At 46.8% G+C, this 20,602-nt stretch overlaps 1 protein-coding gene across 2 annotated transcripts in view; it reads right to left on the bottom strand.

Moving 5' to 3' along the window:
• Nucleotides 1-5,047: 5,047 nt before the first annotated feature.
• Nucleotides 5,048-20,602, bottom strand: part of Znf592 (zinc finger protein 592) — a 47,451-nt gene continuing 31,896 nt past the window's right edge. For both annotated transcript variants that reach the window (XM_040729538.1, XM_040729532.1), the window contains exons 4-10: nt 20,167-20,345; nt 12,133-12,309; nt 11,697-11,856; nt 11,329-11,616; nt 10,980-11,092; nt 9,843-9,978; nt 5,048-8,825 (exon numbers count right to left, since the gene is read on the bottom strand). In XM_040729538.1, coding sequence (XP_040585472.1) covers nt 8,247-8,825; nt 9,843-9,978; nt 10,980-11,092; nt 11,329-11,616; nt 11,697-11,856; nt 12,133-12,309; nt 20,167-20,345 — 1,632 coding nt within the window. In that variant the 3' untranslated portion in view covers nt 5,048-8,246. The remainder of the gene's footprint in view (nt 8,826-9,842; nt 9,979-10,979; nt 11,093-11,328; nt 11,617-11,696; nt 11,857-12,132; nt 12,310-20,166; nt 20,346-20,602) is intronic.

A 20,602-nucleotide genomic window follows, 5' to 3' on the forward strand; every position in this document is an offset into this window, starting at 1 on the left:
CAGAGGTCGATGTCTTTCCATGATTACTTTTTGAGGCGAGGTCTCTTAGTGATCCGGAAGCTCACCACGCTACAGTGGCAGGCCAGTGAGACCTCATCCCCCAACCCTAGGATCACAGGCGTGCGCTGCAGCACCCAGCTTTTTTTGTTTTGTTTTGCTTTATTTTTTGTTTGTTTGTTTGTTTTTGAGATGTGGCCTCCCTACATACTTCTGGCTATCCTGGCACTCACTCTGAAGACCAGGCTGGCCTGGAAATCAGAGATCTGCCTGCCTCTGCTTCCTGAGTGCTGGTATTAAAGGCTTGCGCTACCACCGCCCAGCAACAGCCAGCTTTTTTATGAACTCAGGTCCTCATGCCTGCACAAGCACTTGAACCACCCAGCCATCTCTCCAGCCTGATGTCTCAGGCCCTCATGCCTGCACAAGCACTTGAACCACCCAGCCATCTCTCCAGCCTGATGTCTCAGGCCCTCATGCCTGCACAAGCACTTGAACCACCCAGCCATCTCTCCAGCCTGATGTCCCTTTGCTTCATGATACATCCACTCCCTCCAACAAGTCTGTGCTCAAAATAGCCAAGAGCCTCCGGACATGTGTACCTGGCTACTGTGCCATGAATCACCACCCTTCATGTGAGAGCCTCTCGGAGCAAATTGGAGTAAAATCGTCAGTAACTTCCCTCTAGCTTGGAGACTTCCTGGATCTTATTTTGTGTCTTTGGCACCCATGTGGACTCATACTGAGGTGACCTTTTCCACAAGCTATGGCACACGACTGGGTCACAGGTCAGTTAGGATTTCCTAGCTTCCCCTCCAAGCTCTGCACACTGGCGGCTTGTACATTTGAACTTAATCTGTGAGCCTCCACATTCCTCCTGTACCCTCCCCTCTTGATTCTCCTCATTTTAAAGTCAAGTCCTAGCTCTACGTTCCACAGGACCCAGGTCTCTGCAGGTCTTTGTATCCATGAGGTCTTATTACCTCATACGGCAGACTATCCTTCCTGAAAGCTGATCTGGCTTGGTGTGTGTGGTCACCCCATGTGGGCCAGGCAAGCCCTCCCTCCAGCACTGCGATACATCCCTGGCCTCTTTCTTACTTTTTATTTTATTGTTTTGAGGCAGGGTCTCACTAAGCTATAAAGGCTACCTTTGAACTCATTCTGGTAGGGCTTGAACGTTCGATTCTCCTGCCTCAGCCTCTGAGTGGCTGAGATTACAGGCCTGTGCTGCTGGACCATGTCACAGTACTCTTGAATGCTTGTCTCATCTCTCTCCAAGAGCTTAGGTAGCACTCAGCTCAGGCAGCTGAGCCTCTGTTCCAAGAGGGTGGGGCTTCCAGGTCCTGCCCTTCTGCCATGAGCTAGCCAGTCTGGCATGTCCCTGTTCCGGAACTGGAGATGTGGCCACAGCTGTGTTGGACTAAGTGAGCATCAGCTAAAGGATTACAGGCAACAAGAAAGCTTTCTGATTCTAGTTTGGTTGGAAGGAGAATTTGGATCCCCAAAGTGGGGTTACCCAGCTAGGCATTCTCACCATCGCACACACTGTGATCACACGTCAGACTGCTACACATCCAGACACCATCCAGAGGCCACAGGGTACAGTCGGCCAGGCCCAGAAAACCAGCTCATCCCAACTGAGCCTAGAAAGTCTCCCAGCATCAGCCTCTCCTTCTAGGGCAGTCCAGCCCTTTCCTCTCTTCCCCACCCCATCCTGAGGATTGAACGCGGCCTTGAGAAAGCCAGGCAAGTGCTCTACCACTGAGCTCCACCCCAGCCCTCGCCTGGTTTTTCACTCTTCTCTGCCACCCAGGCTGGCCTAGAACTGGGTGACCCTTCCCTGGGTGCATCAAGGAGCCAGGATTTCAGGCTTGTACCACCCAGGTTTCCTGTGGTTCCGCCCTCCCTTTCCTATACAACTGCAACTTCTCATTCTTTTAAAACTTCGAATGCCTCTCAGTAACTCCTGCTACCATTCCTTCCCATGCAAGGAATGCCAGATCAAGCCCCACCAGCCCCACCCTACTCCAGTACTGCCCCTACACCAATGTTAGGGGTTGAACCCGGAACCTTCAGCACACTAGGCAAATGTTCTAGCACTGAGCTCACGCCCAGCACCACAACTTCCAGCCCAGGCTGAGCTTCAACTTGCAGTCGTCCTCTTTACTGACCAGGGTCATCAGGCCCGGCCCTTCCACAGCCTTCTCTCGATGCCATCATCCCCTCACAGTTTTTGAGCCTTTCCTATATAGATATAGCTGTCCAGGAACTCACTACAAGACCCGGCTGGCCTTGAACCCTCAGAGATCCTCCTACCTCTCTCTGCTTCCCAAGTGCTGGGATTACAGGCACATGACACCATACCTGGCACTTTTGAGTCAAAGGTCATTGTAGACAAGGCTGGCCTCCAACTCACTGTGTAGGAAAGTATGGCCCTGAACTGATTTTCTTGCCTCTGCCTCCCTAATGTTTGATTTTAAATCATATGCAAAAGCCTCTTCAGAGCTAGCTTAGGAAGGATATGTAAAACCCCACAATCAGAGCTGCTTAGAGGGAATCACACCTGTAACCCCAGCACTGGGGAGACAAAGGCAGGCAGATCTCTGTGAATTCAATGCCAGCCTGGTCTATGGAGTGAGTTCCAGGACAGCCAGGAACAGAGAAACCCTGTCTCCAAAACCAAACCAACAAGCCCTCTAGCCACACCCATTTCCAATGAATGGATGCAAAGGTGACAGGCTTTGACTAGGTCTAGTAGATCAGAACCATGGCTCCCTGTGTAATACCATGTCTACCCAGTGATACTACAGGCCGGTGGTCACTAATCAATCACTCAGTATGATGGGGTTCCTCTCAGCTGGTTTTGGCATAAATGACTTACATTTTGTGATCAATTTCCATATAATTAATAACATATTCATTGATTTGTAGTATTATTTTTTTTCTTTTTAAGATTTCTTTATTATGTATACACTGTTCTGCCTGCAGGCCAGAAGAGGGCACCAGATCTCATTACAGATGGTTGTGAGCCACCATGTGGGTGCTGGGAATTGAATTAAGGACCTCTGGAAGATCAGGCAGTGCTCTTAACCTCTGAGCCTTCTCTCCAGCCCCGATTTGTATTATTCTTGCATTAAACACAATTTAAATTTGAAAATTAAAAACAAAACAAAAAAACCAGCCAGACTTTGGTGGTGCACGTCTTTAATCCCGGCACTTGGGAGGCAGAAGCAGGTGGATTTCAGGGAGTTGGAGACCAGCCTGGTCTACAGAGCAAGCACCAGGACAGCTATATCTATCCTATATCTATACAGGAAACTCTCAAAAGCTGTGAGGTGATGGCAGTGAAACCCTGTCTCAGAAAAGAAAAAAACAAAAACAACCTGCTGGGTGTGGTGGCTTACACCTGTCATTTTAGCACCCGAGAACCTGAGGCAGATGGATCTTCATAAGTTTGAGGCCACCTGGACTATATAGTGAATTTCAGGCTAGCCTGTGCTACAGACTGAAAATGTTTCTGTGCACACACAAGTATTTTTGAAATTTTATTTTTTTAAGACACAGTCCCGGCCAGGCGTTGGTGGTGCACGCCTTTAATCCCAGCACTTGGGAGGCAGAGGCAGGTGGATCTCTGTGAGTTTGAGGCCAGCCTGGTCTACAGAGCGAGTTCCAGGACAGCCTCCAAAGCCACAGAGAAACCCTGTCTCGAAAAACCAAAAAAAAAAAAAAAAAAAAGACACAGTCCTATGTATTCAGGCTGGCCTCAAACTCACTGTGCAGTCCAGGCTGGCCTTGAACTCCTGATTCTCCTGTATCCATCTCCCAAGTCAAAGATAGCAGGTGTGTACCATCAAGCCCAACTTAATAAAAACATGTTTGAATGCCAATACACTATATAATGAACTAGCTCAAGAATTCACCTGGATACAGGTCCCTACAGTACCTAGATGACCAAGATTTGAAGGTGCCTGAAAATTATCAATAGACACAAAGTCCAGTCTGGAAGAGCTAACAAAAGGCAAAGGTAACACAGAAGAACTCAGTACGTAAAAGCAAAAACCTGAAATAAACTGAAATGTAAATAAATGGACTGGGAATGTAGCTCAGTGGTTGCATGCATGTGCATGTGTGTTTATATACATAAGTAAAATGGTAACTACTTGCAGGGCCAAAAAGTAAATAAGTAAAAGAGAAAACACTAAGAATTCTTGGCCTTTGACACAGTCTTCTCTACTTGGGCAGAAGTATGAAGAGATAGAACCAAGGCAAGTTCAAGATACCCAAAGACATAGAGCAATCTCACTACCCAGCAGATGAGAGAGCTTGGGACCAAATGACTGTGAACAGGGATTGGGAACTAGCATCTCTGATTTCTAGTTACTGACTTCCCGCATTGTCTTACACTGCACTGGAGATCACTCCCCAGAATTAGAAAGCCTGTGTGGTGGTGCATGCCTGTAACAGAACAAAAGGTCTGGGAGGTAGCTCAGCGGTTGAGTGCTTGTCTAGTATGCCCGACACTCGAGCACTGGCTGATCTTCCAGTGGCCCTGTGTTCAATTCCCAGCAATTGCATGGTGGCTCACAACCATCTACAGTGGGATCTGATGCCCTCTTCTGGCATAAAGGTGAAGATGCAGGTAAAGTACTCATATATTTTTAAGGCAAACAAGGGACCTAGAAACAAACATGTATTTGGGAGTCAAGGCCCAAGGCATCCTGTGTTCACTGCCTAAGCTACTGTGTGTGTGTTGATGGAGATGGGTGGCTGTCTGGGTCTCTTGTAGAAGACAAAGGACATCTCCTCGAGTCTGAAAGATCCTATCTTGTTTAAATCAGCCTGAGAGCTCTATGGCCAGATTGTTAATTGTGTCAGATTTATTCATTCATGCACACATTCATTCACTCACCCACACACCTTTTACAGCACCACTGGATGTAAAAAAATATTTGAAGCCTTTATAAGGAATTATATTGACCCAGTGTCTAAGTTCTGAACAACCTCTATAACATATGTAAGAAAAAAAAGCAAGCTTCAGAACATGGTATATAGAATGCTACTGTTTGTATTAAAAATAGATATATAAATATACATATTTATAACTCATAAATGCATAGAATTGCTCTGAAAGGATACACAAGATAGAGATAACAATGAGGAACTCTGGTGAGGGCACCAAAGGCTCGCCTCCATCAGGAAGTTTACTTTTTATTGTATATTCATTGGTATTGCCGAATGCTTTGTTTGTTGTCAAATGTATATGTATCTATCTCTTTTAATTACCTGGTGCTGAATGTACAATGGCAAACAGGACAGAAGTTCCTCCATCTGGGGCAAGGCAAAATGTGGAATTGGGGGGGGAGGGGGGACACAACACAACCATTAAGTTATTAAAACCCAGACTGATTACATAAGAGGCAAATTCTTTACAACAATTAGTCCGTGGTAATCCGGCGTATCATTTTACAAAGACAGAGCAGTTAAGGTATAAATACTAGTCATTTGTCAAGCCTCAGTGTGTTGAGATGGTAGTTTCTAGAGAGCAGAGAACCTGATCTAACTTGACGAGGAGTGTATCCACTGTGGCAGTGAAACACCTGTTACAGCAAGCATCCTCCGATGACAAACCATAATGCATTGAAAAGACATCACAAGCAATCAGGAGATACTGACTCCGAAGGGACTGTGTGTTCCCTCTTCTACAATGCTCCAGAGAAGGGTCTTCAGATAGCGAAGTAAACCCCAGTGAGAAAAACGAGGCAGGGACACCACATGTGCAAATGTGGGGCCCTCCTTGGGGTGACAAGGCACTGGTGGACTCCATGAAGGATCTGATACTATGGGGCACCCTGCCTTTTGGGAAGTAGAAGGGTGGGCTTTGGATGGCTCCGTGCTGCTGACAGGGTGGCAGCAGGCAGAGCAGCCCTGTCACTAAGGTAGCACAGTGGTTGACAGGCTTGACTCAGCACCATCATCACAGGTGGCCCAACAATCTGTCATTCAACCTCTCTAAGGCTGTTTTGTCTCTGTAAAATAGAAAGATAACTGAGATCCTTGTGAGGATTAAATGAACATCTCGGTTAAGAGTTAACAAGATGCTGGCCATGAGCAGGGCTGGAAATGTTATCTTCATCATCACTGAATAATGGATAGGCATGCAGGCCAATTCTTAACTGATACCCCGCATCCAAAGGTGAGCAGCAGATGACATACACTCGTCTCCTGGTCCAGAAGCACAGAATCCCCATATCCACATGGTATTATGGAAACTAAAAGTGCTTGCACACTCATGACCTCATGAAAGCCCAGAAGGAGCCGGATAGGGGTTCCTAGTTCTACTCTGAGGGGGAGGAGCCTGTGAGAGCTGTTAGGAGCTGGTTAAGGGCAGGAAGAACTCAGGCCATGGCTCAGGCTTTCCAGAGCAGTTTCTACGCTCCCACTCCAAGAGGCTGGATCTGGCATGAAGACAGGTGCTCCACCCTTCGTTTCTCCATCTTCTGTCCCATGGTTTCTGAGTGGGAAGAAATGTAGCTACACAGCTCAAAGTCCTCTATTCACCTCCTTAAGAACCCGTTCTCTTGAATGACACTCCCTGCAATGGGGATTAGCGTAAGATGAAAGATTGATAGGTCTGAAGAAAAACTGGGAAAGGGACAGTGGTTGGCTTGGGACTTGCGCAACAGGGCTGGCTTCCCCTCACTGCCAGCCGGGGAAGCAGGGAGGTAGGGGCGTCCCAGGAAGAATGTTCATTCATTCAAATGGTATAGACAGCGGAGCCTCTCTGGATCTGAGGCAAGCGAACTCCCCCACAGCCATTAGCCTTTCACTACAAATTTGGCATTTGAAAGAGCAAGAAAAAAATGTTTTCACAACTGTGAAAAGGCCATGCATACTTATCCAACTTGATTCCTGATAGATACCCATGCCTCCCTTGAAAGATCAAATCTAAGAACTCAGCCAGCACCCCTTCCCTGTGCGGCACGGGACTCTGCTGCTCCTAGTCCCAGCCCATTTGGGTTGGAGAGCACCTTCCCACAACTGTCCCTTGTGCTTGGGCAGCCTCACCTGTCCTCTTACCCTAACTGTCCCACGTCTGGGTTTGCAATGGCACAGGGTTCTGGACTGAAAGCCCTTGAGTGGAAAGATGCCTGGAGAATATCAATGGGCCAGAGTCCTTGGAGGTGGCCCTTGACCAGGACTGACACCCTCCCTCTCCTCTTTAGAAGTCTCAAGAGAACCGAGATGTTCAGGCCTCCTGGTTTCCCAAGCACAAGCTCCAGAACCTAGAGCTCCATGAGCAGCAGAGCCCTGTTTCCCCTCAGATGGGGCCGACAGTCAGGGCACCCTGGTAAGAGCCTCTCACCTGAGGATGAATACAAGAGCCTACCTGCATGGTAAGAAGATTTTCTTTTTTATTGAAATATAGTCTGAGCAACAAGAATGTAGCTGAGAGTAGGAGGGGCTGACCTGCCTGAGGCAGCAGCCTCTCTAATGGCACAGGAGCAAGAATACAAATGTGTAACCCATGCCCCACTGTCAGGGACTGCAGGACAGCAGCAGCAGGACCCACCCACAGCCCCCAAAGAGGGGCTGGCTCTCGGCACCTGCCGGCCTTGGCCATACTTCATGCTTTCCTCAGTTCCAAACAGGAGTGTACTGACATTTCTCCCACCCAGAGAGACATAATCAGCCAGTGTGACACGTGAAGTCCTCAGGATGTTTCTGGGGAAAAGAATGAGAGAAGACAGGAAGGAAAGGGTGAGCAAGGGACCTCACCAAGCCAGGCTGGGCAGAGTTCCAGTGGAACAGCCAGCTTCCATCATCCTCCTCTCTTGGGCTTTGAAGGCATGAAGAAGAGCTGGTATCTGCAGGGAACTAGAGCTCTGAGGAGTTCCCACTGAACACAGCGGGTAGGGAGCCTAGAATGTAGCCACTGAGGGGCTGCAACCTGAGTGACAGCATTAGGGCTACACCACTACCTAAGAAGCCTGGGGCTGGAAGGACACGGATGAGAATGGGGTACCAAGAAGCAGCAAAAGCCATAAATAACAGAAGTAAATTCAGAGCTGTGAGGGATTCTGGGTGACCCACAATGCCTGGGACTGGGAGACATCCAGAGTCTGCAGCTCAGGATAGACACTGCTCCGGAGCACAGTGGTCACACACACGGGCAGAGCTTTTTATTTCACAGCCTGCATAGCAGGTGGAGGATGCCATGGCCTGACTGATGGCTACAAAGCCTCTGGTCACACCTGAGGAGACACTGCATGGCTGTTCTGGTCCTGAGAGGCCTGTGGTGGATTCTGGGGGCCCTGGGTACTGTCTTCCTCCAGGGACAGGCCTAGTGATCTCCTTGGCTCTAGATCAGCCACCAAAGGCTCACGGGCACATTCTTCCAGTCCGTTCTCTCTCGTTTCCATGGCCACCTCCTCTGCAGAGCAAGCCTCTGGCTCCGTGGCTTCCACCTTCACTCCCACAACCTTCGCCTCCTCCTCCTCCTCCTCCTCCTCCTCCTCCTCCTCCTCCTCCTCCTCCTCCTCCTCCTCCTCCTCCTCCTGGTCTCTCACTTTGTGGACTATGAACAGGTGGCGGTTGAGGGAACTGGCCGACGTGTAGCACAAGCCACAGAGGAGACACTGGGCTGTGGAGCTGTCCACCTGATGCTGAGGTATGTGGCTCTGGAACTCAGGCTCTGAGTCTGTGGCGAAGCTGCATTTTGCACACTGAAACAGGGACTTGTGCCTTTTGGTAGAGGGAACAGTCGTGCCATTGCTAGTGCCTGGAGCATCTGCCACTCTGCTGACCGGTCTTTTCAGATGGTTCACCTGAAAGAAAAGACAGTGTGGGCAGAGATGAGGCCGAGCCCTCGGTGTATTTACTGCTCACAGGGAGAGGGCGTATGGACTCATGCTGAGGTCAGAAGAGGGGTGGCTTTTCTCCCTCCACTCTGGGTCCTAAGGACAGCTCCAGTTTCTTGTTTTTGTTTTTTAATGTTTGTTAGATTTATTTATTCTCTTTCATGTGTGAGTGCTCTGCCTACATGTACACATGCGCACCACGTGCCTGAGCAGATCAGAAAAGATTATCCGGTTCCCGGAACTGCACTGTTAGCTGATTGTGAATTGCTGGGAATTAAACTTGGGTTCTCTGCCAGAGTGACAAAAATTAATGGTTTTTTTTTTTTGTTTTTTTTTTTTTGCTTTTGTGTTTGTTTTTTGAGGCAGGGTTTCTCTGTGTAACAGCCTTGGCTGTCCTGAAACTCACTTTGTAGACCAGGCTGGCCTCAAACTCACAGAGATTTGCCTGCCTCTGCCTCTCAAGAGCTGGAATTAAAAAGGCATGAACCACCACCACCTGGCCCAAAAAGTATTCTTAACTGCTCTCTACCATAATGTGGAAGAATCTGCAGTAGAGGGGCAATCAGGCTGTTCTAGAATCTCACCAGAAGTGGAAATGGAGCATGCAACAGGTGTGAGGGAAGAAAGCAAGGGGCTGGCAGACGGGTCTAGGCCTGACTCTTCCGACAGCTAAAGCAACAGTAAGGATCCTTCCCTGACAAGGTAGCTCTGCCTGCCTGCCTGCCTCACAGGAGCTGAAGGAAGCAGAAGTAAGATTACAGCAACAAACATCTGATGGGCAGGTTTTCCCATGGGTCTTTGTTCCTATCTCCTAAGTATGTCCAGTGCCCTAATGGGACACAAGCAAATAGTGACCACATTTAGACGTCACTCTGCTTGTTCCATGACCACAGCTAACGGCCCCTGAAGCCCCTCTCTGAAGCCTTTCTGTCCAGTCCCAGGTCTCATTGAGCAGCCAGTTCAAGGCAGCAATCCCACACTCACCTGAGGGGAATGTCCACCTGGATGTCGGATTTTGGACGTCTGGCTCAAATCAGGGTTTCTGATACCATGCATAAGGCTGATGTGGCTCTCCAGGAGGGAGGGCCGAGGAAAGCTGGGGCTATCCTCGGTGCAGTACCTGCAAGAGCACAGATAAGGAGGTGGGGAAACCTCAGGTTCCCCGTATTCCTCACAAATGTGGGAGGAAAGCTATGTGAGCAGGTAGACTTGCTAACAACCAGCAAGAGGCTAAGGGAGCAGACAACAGCAGTTCAGAAGGCTTGCATACTTGACACTGAGCCCTCATCCCAAGGCCATCCAGAGGGCCCAGTGCAAGACCAGTGGTCAGTAATAAAGGCTAGAGCCTACCAGTCACATCACCATCTCTACTCTCAAATACTTGGTCCCACTGAGAAAATCCAGGGCTAAAGAGTGAGAGGAAAGGCTGCCAGGCCTTGGATGCTGCTTCCTAACTGTTACAGGACATTTTGACAGCACTGTGACACTCCCAAGACTGTTAATAAAGTCAATCTTGAATTAGTGGGCAGAGTCGATGACTAGCTGACCAGAATAAGCCATAGAGATTTTGGAAGACCCATGATATGACAGAGAGGCACAGTAAGGGATAGGGAGGGGCTCAGAAAGATTTTGCAGGCATTTTGAATCTAGGAATCATGGAGAGAGGGTAGAGCTTGTCATTCCTTTGCTGTTTTCTTGATCTATCAGGGTTTTATTCCAATATCTGACTCATGTGTTTTTTATTTTTTATTTTATTTTTTTTTTTTTTTTTGGTTTTTCGAGACAGGGTTTCTCTGTGGCTTTGGAGGCTGTCCTGGAACTCACTTGGTAGTCCAGGCTGGTCTCGAACTCACAGAGATCCGCCTGCCTCTGCCTCCCGAGTGCTGGGATTAAAGGCGTGCGCCACCAACGCCCGGCTTCATGTGTTTTTTATTAACAGGACAATTTAAATAAATGTTCCACTCTACTTGCCTGGTTTCTGATTTAGCCGGTGCTTTCCTGCTAGAAACTCATTAGTCTCTTGCTTTAGGCCCCTGATCTTACAGAACAGAAGAGCCCCAGCGGTACCACAGGCAAACTCTTTTGAATTTCAGGACTTTTCCCTCCCCTGCCAAGACTCACCCACAAGTGTAGACCTTCTTTACTGTGTCATGGTTGTTGCGTATGTGTTTGCGCAGGCTGCTAGGGGTGTGGAAGGACTGTTCACACTGCCGGCAGGGGTACCGCCTCAGAGTCTAAGGGAAGAGATTAAAAAGTCCCAAAGCATCAGAATCCTAAGTTCTGGGTGGGTCCTCTTCCTTTTAGTGATATGACCAGAAAGAGGATAGCCCCAAGACCTTAAGATCTATAGTACGGACCCTGCCCAAACTACCAGGAACCTGCGAAGGTTACGCACATTAGAGAATGCTTGCTTCACAGGACAGATGCCCAAGAATACCGGCGCTGCACTGTAGCCTGTGGCTGCACTCACCCGACCGTGGCTCTTTTTCATGTGGGACACATAGCTCTCTCGATCAGGAACCCATTCCTGGCACTCCTGGCAGGTCCAACCAGTGCTCCTCATCCGGGGCCTGGCTTCAGCCCTGCGGTGGGCTTCTGGCCGGCCCCAGCGACCAGCAGTCAGGGAGCTGCCTCTAGCAGCAACACTTGTGACTGGGGGCTCAGTGGGAGCTCGAGAGCCAGGGCGGCTAGAGGATGTGTCTGCTGAAGACTGCAGGCTGGACAGCTCATCCACGTTCCGGGGAACACCGTGGGTATTCTGGGGATGGAAAGATGCAGAGTCACACCCCTGGCCTGAGGCACGTCGTTGCCTGAAGCTTCCCCCCCTAGGCACCTCACCTTGACATGTTGCATTAATTCTGGCTTCTGCAGAAATAGGAGTGGGCACTCGGGGCACTTGAAGACACCCGCCTGTGTCTTGCTGACATTCTGGTAAAAATGCTGTTGAATGTGCCTCTTCTTATTGAAGACCATCTCACAGGAGCACTTATAAATTAGCCTGACAAAACAAGTCCTGGAGGTGTGAGGTAACCAGCGCTGCGCTGGCAGGATCAAACAGCCTCTCTCCCATCTCTGCTGTCTCTGAACCAGGGTGAAGTTTGGGGACACACTAGCCTGAGACAGTGTACATCTTTTCCTGCCCTGGGATGCCCTCAGGAGACTCCACACATCTTTCCATAGCCTCGGCTCCCCAGCCCTTCCTTATGCCACCCGTACAGCATCTAGGCCACCCTCTCTGCCCCACAGGACCTACTGATCTTGCAGCTGCACTCACTGGGAGGGTTTGTGGGGCTGGGTGGGGTGCTGGGTGGTACTGTGGTCCATCGTACTACTGGCAGTCTTGAAGGCCATGGGGCAGAATGCACATTTGTGGAAAACCTGGCAGTGTCGCTCCTGGATGTGGCTTTTCAGCAAGGCCAAAGTCAGGTGGATGACACCACAGTGAATGCACCTGGACAACAAAAGTAGGGGAGTGTCAGACCCAGGGGTGATGCTGAAGAGGGCTGGAAGGCCAAGAAGAGAGCTACCTCGGGGTCCTTGCCCCTCATCCCAGCCCACAGGCTGCAGCCTCTGCAAATACATCCTCACACCGTACTTGCTGCTATCTGCACAAGCCTAAGATCATGTCTGGTAGGGGAGGAAGGACAATCCTAAATCCTCTCCAAACTGGCCATCCTGCAAACCAAAAATCTGGAGCCCTCCTAAGAGAAGCTGACAGGAATGGAGAGGAATAAGAATGATTCAGTACTGACTCAAATGCTATCAACTGTAAGTGGGACAACTGCAGAAGTCCCAGGGGAATGTCAAAGATAGAAAGCCTTTGCTTCCCCAGTACTACCACTAACAAGTCAGGGATGGCTCCCTGCAGACAGGAATATGATGCTCATTGCAGGGACCACTGTTCAAACAATCAACCCCCAAGAGAACAGGAAGTACTCTAGGGCATCGCTGTGCTGGGATTACTGCAAGCAGGAACTGTTCTGTAGTTGTAATACAATGTGGCTGTTAAATTTAAATGAATGAAATTACATTACAAATTCAGTTCCAGGCCAGCAAGATGGTTATGCATGCATAGGTCCTTACCTATGCATAGTTCCATTCCCAGAATCCAAATGGCAGGAAACTACCAACTCCTGTAAGTTGTCCTCAGGCACGCACACACACACAAAGTAAAATCAACTTTTGGCACATATAAGTGCTTCCATCCCATAACATTTTAAAAAAGAAGACAATTTTATAATTATATGCTGTGAAACATGTAAAGTTTTAAAAGAAATAAGTGTATAATATTTAACGTCCATTATCAGCAATAAGAAAACAATATACTGGTGTTGGAGAGATGGCTCAGAGGTTAAGAGCACTGACTGCTCTTCCAGAGGTCCTGAGTTCAATTCCCAGCAACCACATGGTGGCTCACAACCATCTACAATTCAATCTGGTGCCCTCTTCTGGCGTGTACACAGAATACTGTATATGTAATAAATAAATAAATCTTTAAAAAAAAGAAAACAATATACTATTTAAAATAGTGTAATCGTGCTTTCTTATGACATCATTGGCCACATTCCAAATTACTTAAAAAGGATAGATTAAGTTTTAAAATTCTATAATATTTGTGGGTAAGAGGGCAGAAACAATGTAAGACAGCTAGAGATGGCTCAGCAGTTAAAAGCGCTGGCTGCTCTTCCAGAGGACTGGGTTTGATTCCTAGTACCACATGGTGACTCACAACCATCTCTAACCCTGGATCCAGAGGCTTTGACACCCTGTTTTGGTCTCTGTGAATACTAGGCATCCACATGGTTCATAGATAAACACCCATAATAAAAAAAAGTAATTTAAAAAATAGTAAACTAAATTTAAAAAGATAACCTAAGAGTCAAAAGATAGGAAAAAGGGCTGGGAAATGCCATCTTCTGAACAAGACACAGCCACTGCATCAGGAACTCACAGCAACAGGCGTAAGAATGGGCTCCTCAGGCCGTGGTAGTGGTGTACACTTTTAATCTCAGCAAGGCAGAAGCAGAGGCAAGCGGATCTCTGTGAATTTGAGGCCAGCCTAGTCTACAGGGTGAGTTCCAGGACAGCCAGGGCTACACAGAGAAACCCTGTCTCAAAACCCAAAATAAAAAGGGAAAAAATAAAGGAATCGGCTCCTCTATAGGTATGGAGGGAGCAGAAGTTGGGGGGAGGGGAGCACTTATCACTCACTGCTAAATTATTTGTTATTGAGAAATTCAGGGAGAGGGGAAGTCATTGCCTTCAGTTGGGTATTGATGATTCCAACAGGATCAATGGATAGTTCTAGTTCAATGCTCACACAGACAACCCTGATTAAACTAAATACTAAGTCATATGAATCTGGAAAAGAGACTGGTAGGGATGGAGGATAGATAGAGGCTGATATGGAAGAAAAAGGAGAAATAGTCAAAATACATTATATACACATATGAAATTGTCAAAATAAAACTAACCAAAACTTTAATCTTCTAAAACATATAAATGTACACATATATTTTACAGGAAATGCATACAAATTATAACACACACACATATATATACACAATGTACAAGCTTTTTTAGCATTGTCCTAAAAAAGAAAAGCAGAAAGAATACAAAATATAAATTACGGTAACATTCAGTAAAATGGAACAGTTACCCTTTTAGAAATTATTAAATAGCATTAGTAACAGAATGGGAAGAAATATTTGCAATTCATACATTTAACAAGGAACTCGGCAACAAATGTTGGCAAAGACAAAAACATAAACAAAAACTTCATACCCTGCTGGTAGGAATTTAAAGAGGTACAGCAGTCTGCCAGTGCCTCAGAAAGCTAACCATAGAACTTAATTTGGTATTCCTAGTTACTCCTATGTGTTCACTCAAAAGAAAGGAAGCAGGAGGTGTGTGGCTCACTTCTGCAATCCCAGCACACAGGAGGCCAAGGCAGTCCAATTTCAGCTACATAGGGAAACCCTGTTTCAAAATAAACAAAAACTGCTGGGCACAGTGGCACACACCTTTAATCCCAAGCACTCAGGATGCAGAGGCAAGAGGATCTTTGGGAGTTCGAGGCCAGCCTGGCCTACAGAGTGAGTTCCAGGACAGCCAGGGCTACTCAGAGTGACTCGATCTGGAAAAAACCAACCAATCAAACATCACAGTAAATAAATCCGTAAATAATAAAGGGGATTCGAGAGATGGCTCAGAGGTCAAGAGCACTAGCTGCTTTTCCAGGTCTCAAGTTCAGTCAGTTCCTAGCACCCACATTAGTACCCAAGGCGGTTCCCAACCACCTGTAACTCCAGCCCCAAGGGATTCATGTTCTCTTCTGGCATCTGCACATCTCTGGCATACATAGACACACACATAAAAATAAATCCTTTTGTAAAAAGATAATAGTTGAGGAACCTAAGTACCCCCTCACACACTCTTGTCCCCCAAAACAGTGTTTCTCTGTATAACAGTCCTTGCCGTCCTGGAACTGACTTTGTAGACCACGCTGGCCTTTGTAGTCAAAGCTGGTCTTAAATCACAGAGATCCACCTGCCTCTGCCTCCCAAGTGTTGTGATTAAAGATGTGTACCACTGCCCAGTCTTAAATAAACCCTTTATTGGCATGTCTTCTGAGTTCAACACTAGTCTCTTGAACATTTTAATGTCACTCTTCTCAGAACAATGTTTTATATGGCATTCCTTATAAAAAGGCTTGACAACCTAATTGCTTTTAACAATTCTATCTTTTTATTCTTAAGTAAAAAAAAGCCAGGCAGAGGTGGCACACACATTTAGTCCCAGCACTTGGGAGGCAGAGGCAGGTGGATCTCTGTGAGTTTGAGACCAGCCTGGTCTACAAGAGCTAGTTCCAGGACAGCCTCCAAAACAATACAGAGAAACCCTGTCTCGAAAAACAAAAAACCAAACCAAAAAAATTGTAAAATAAATATTTAATTAAAGTTTACCAGGGATCTTAGTGCTAAGAAACAGAAGGCAGAAAGAATATGAAGTGTGAAGCTGTGAACCAACCTGCATAATTGGGAATGTCTAGAACTAAAAAGTCAAAGATGGAGACGGAGAAGCATCTCCGTGGTAGAGCACTTGCCTAGCACTTGAAGCCCTGGGTTCAAGCCCTACAATTTAGGAGAGAAGAGATTAGAATATAAGTATCTTGGTGCTGGGTGTGTTGCACATGCCTCAGTCCCAGCACTTGGGAGGCAGAGGCAGATCTCTTTGAATTCAAGGTCAGCCTGGTCTGCATAGCAAGTTCCAGTCAGGGCCATATAATAAGACCCTGTCTCAAAACAAGATAAAAGAAAAACCTAAATATTTTGGTGTTGAATGAATTGCTATTAGATTGGATTTGATCTCAGAATTAGCTGCATAAACTCAAGTTAAAGTTTAAAAGGTACTGGGAACTTTTATTTTGTTTCACTCTAGAAAAAGGATTTTATTTTTAATGATAGGTCTGTGTCTAAGTATGAGTATATGCATGTGAGGTCAATGTCTAGAAATCAGAAGAGGGACTCAGATCTCCTGGAGTTATGGGTGGTTGTGAGCAGCTCAGTGTGGGTGCTGGGAACAAACTCAGGTCCTCTACAAGCGCAGTATGTGCTCTTAACTGAGGAGCTGCCGTTCCCAGCACCCACATAGTAGGAGTGAACTGATCACAAGCTGTTCTCTGACCTGCACAAGCACACTGGCATGTAACATCTCCTACAAACAAACAAATCAAGAGTGGATGGATGAATGAACAAATATAACTTTTACCCAAAATTCTGAGAAGCCAGACCACACGCTTGACATAAGCCTTTCTCAGCTCTTCACTAACCAGGCTAAAGTCCTCTTTGTCAATGAACACAGGTGTTGCCTAGCCTGGCCCTGCCACCTCCCCACCTCTGCCTGGCTTGTTTTACTTTTTTTATGTTTGCTAGTCTCCCTATCTCTACCTCTTTGCCATATATACTCTCCCTCACCCTTCTGCTTGAAAACCCCCTAAAATCCCTGTGGTGGTTTGTTTGAGTGAGAGTGGCCACCAGAGGTTGTTTGAATGTTTGCTCTCCAGTTACTCGAACTGTTTGGGAAGGATTAGGAGATGTGGACTTGTTGGAGAAGATATGGCCTTGTTAGATATGTGTCACTAGGAGTGAGCTTTGAGTTTTTAAAAGCCCATGCCAGGTCAGGTGATGGTGACACACCTTTAAAATCCCAGCACTCGGGAGGCTGAGGCAGGGGAATCTCTGTGAGCTCATGGCAAGTCTGGTCCACAAAGTGAGTTCCAAGACAGACAAGGCTACACAGAGAAACCCTGTCTCAAAAACCAAACAAACAAAACAAAACAAAAAAGCCACGCTGTTTCTGCCTACAATTTGCAGATATGAGCTCTCACTACTGATTCAGTTGCTAAGTCAGCCTGCCACCATACTCCCTGCCATGATGGTTCACCCCAGAAACTGTAAGAAAGGTCCCAATTAAATGCTTCTTCTATGAATTGCCTTAGTCATGGTGCTTCATCATAGCAACAGAACAGTAACTAGGACAATCCCCTTTCAGAAACTTTCCTGACCATTCATTCCATTCTGAGTTATAGTTTGTGTATGTGTGTGGGGGTGCCTACGTGCATCTATGTGTATGCCTCATGTATGCATGCCCACAAAGCCAAAACTTAAGTTACAGGCAGTTGTAATGTGAATACAGGGAACAGAGTGCAGTTCCTCTGTAGAAGCAGTAAGTGCTCTTAACCACTGAGCCATCTTTCTAGCCCCAAGTCCTGAACACTTTTTTTCCCCCTGAAATAGGGTTTCCCTATGCATCCCTGGCTGTCCTGTAACTCACTCAGGCTGTCCTTGAACTCACAGAGGTATGCCTGGTCTGCCTCCCCAATGTGCCATCACTGCCCAGCTTTAAACCTTTTTTTGAAATAAGGTTTATTTATTTTTATTTTATATGAATGGGGGAGTTGTTTGTGTATATGACTATGCACCATGTGTAGCCAGTGCTTGTGAAAACATAAGATGCCCTCGGAATACAGGTACAAAGAGCTGTTAGCTGCCATGTGGGTGTAGTAACTGAACCCAGATCCTCTGAAGACCTGGCAGAGGGCTTAACCACTACCCCATTCCTCCAGCTCCTGGCTTATGCTGTTACCTCATCAGACAGGAGGCTATCATCACATGCCTCCATGCTCCACTAACTATATACACTTTTAAAAACCAAACTGACAAGCTGGGCATGAGAGTGCCACTTGTAACCCTAGCATTTTGGAGGCTAGGGCAAGGTGGTTGTCAATTTGAAACTAGCTCATGTAACACATAAAGGCCCAGGTCAACATGAACTATATACAGAGATCCTGTCTCAAAAAAACCAAGAAAACAAAACAAAACAAAGAAAATGCCAGCTGTGGCTGTTACACATGTACACAGTATACATGCATATGTATGTATGTGTATATATATGTGAGTGCATGTATGTGCACACATACTCAGGAAGCAAAGGAAAGAGGGATGCGATTTTAGGTCAACCAGACATACAGAATAAGTCAGGCAAAAAGAAAAAACACACACACACACACACATACATACATACACCTATCTCTGTGGGCGCACACATATGTACAGTTGTGTGTAGTAACATGAGGTTGATATCGAATCTCTTCCTCCCTCATTCTTCACTTTATTGTATTTTTTTAAAGATTTAAATACAACATCTTGCCTCCATGCATGTCTGCACACCAGGAGAGGGCACCAGATCTCATTATGGATGGTTGTGAGCCACCATGTGGTTGCTGGGAATTGAACTCAGGACCTCTGGAAGAGCAGTCAGTGCTCTTAACCTCTGAGCCATCTCTCCAGCCCTCTTTACTTTATATTTTTGAGGCAGGGCCTTTCACTGAACCCAAAGTGTGACAATCCCACTACTGTCCTTGCTAGGATGCCTGCCTGTCCTGGGATTCGCTGTCCCTGCTTCCTGAATGCTGGAATTCCTGCCTGGCTTTTGTGCAAGTTCTAGGGATCCAGACTCTAGTCTTCATGCTTGCATGGCAAGTATTTTGATACTGGACCATTATAGAGAGAAGCCTTTTCCTTGCCAGCCGCTTTGGCTTTTCCATGTCAGTCACCTGGGCTCTGCCGCGTTGCAGTCCCCAAATAACACACAAGACGCTGTATTAATTATGAAGTTGTTGGCCTTGCTTGTTTCTTCCTGGCTAGCTCTGACTTAAGTATTTACCCCATAATTGTTAATCTAAGTATTTCTCTTACCGGAAAAAAGTTCCGGACATCTTACTTCTCTGGCGGGCTACATCGTGACTCCCTGTGTTTCTCTTACCCATAGTCCTCCTGGACTCCTAGTCCCACCTATCTTGCTTCCCTATTGGCCAACAGTGCTTTATTGACATTTACACAGGACTTCCCCAACAGACCATCACTCCAGCCATGTTTTTTTATTTCAAGAAATGGTCTCCTGGGCTGTTGGCTAGCCTTGAATTTGCTGAGTATCCAAGGGTTACTATGAGCACTTGATCCCCCTACCTTTACCTCCCAAATTCCAGAATTACAAGAGTGTGCCACTGCACCTGGTTTAATGCTTAACTTTTTAATAATTCATTTCGCTCTCTTGTCCTGCCTTCCCTCTATAAAACAAAATGTCTATCCACCCACCAGTCAACATTGCTTTTGTTTGTTTTTTGAGGCAGGGTCTCAGGTAGCCCAGGCTAGCCTTGAACTCCTGATCTTCCTGGGATAACAGGTGTGTGCTATCACTCCCAGTTTGTTTTTGTTTGTTTATTTGGTTTTTTGTTTGTTTGGTTGGTTGGTTTTTGATTTTTTGAGACAGGGTTTCTCTGTATTGTTTTGGAAGCTGTCCTGGAACTCACTCTGTGGACCAGGCTGGCCTCAAGCTCACAGAGATCTGCCTGCCTCTGCCTCCCAAGTACTGAGATTAAAGGTGTGTACCACCAACACCTGGCTATGCCCAGTTTTTTTGTATGGTGCTAGGGATCAAATCCAGGTCTTCCAAGCATGCTAGGCAAGCACTCTACCAACTCAGCTACAACTCATGCCCACAAGCCAACATTGTGTGCGTGTGTGTCACAGGAGTGGTTTCTCTCCTTCTACTATGTCAGTAAAGTATATAAAACTCAGGTCATTAGATTCATCAGTGGGTAACCCTGAGTCATCTCACCAGCACCTCTTCCTCCTAATACACACCTTGGGTTCTTAAAACCAAATCTCAGTATGAAACAAATTTCAGCCTGGAAAAGGGACTTGCCACTGGGCAATACCAGGATACTGAGCCAAGGAGCACCCACCTGTAGCCCACTTTTCGAGCATAGTGCAGGCAATTCTCCTTTACATGTGTCTGGAAGTAGGCAGAGCGACAGAGGACACCACACTCCGGGCAGCAGTAGGGAGACTTGTGTGCATGAATCCGTTGGTGCGCACAGAAACTACATTGGTTTGGCAGCAGCATCTGGCATACCTGGCAAGTCTAGGAAAAAACACCAAGAAAGCAAATGACACAGGTGGGGTGGAGTGGGAAAACATACTGTCAACACCCAGACGGTTAATGCCTAGAATCCCAGAACTTGGGAGGTTGAGGTAGAAGGATTGCTACAAATTCCAGAACAGCTGTGGTTACATACTGAGTGATACCCTGTTTCAACAAAACCAAAACCAAAAATAACAAGAAAAAGAAAGAAAATAGACCAATGTAACAGGTGATTTGTGTGTGGCCCAGGATAGGAT

This window comes from Mesocricetus auratus, unplaced genomic scaffold (genome assembly GCF_017639785.1).
Source record: "Mesocricetus auratus isolate SY011 unplaced genomic scaffold, BCM_Maur_2.0 Super-Scaffold_4256, whole genome shotgun sequence".
Lineage (NCBI taxonomy): Eukaryota > Metazoa > Chordata > Mammalia > Rodentia > Cricetidae > Mesocricetus > Mesocricetus auratus.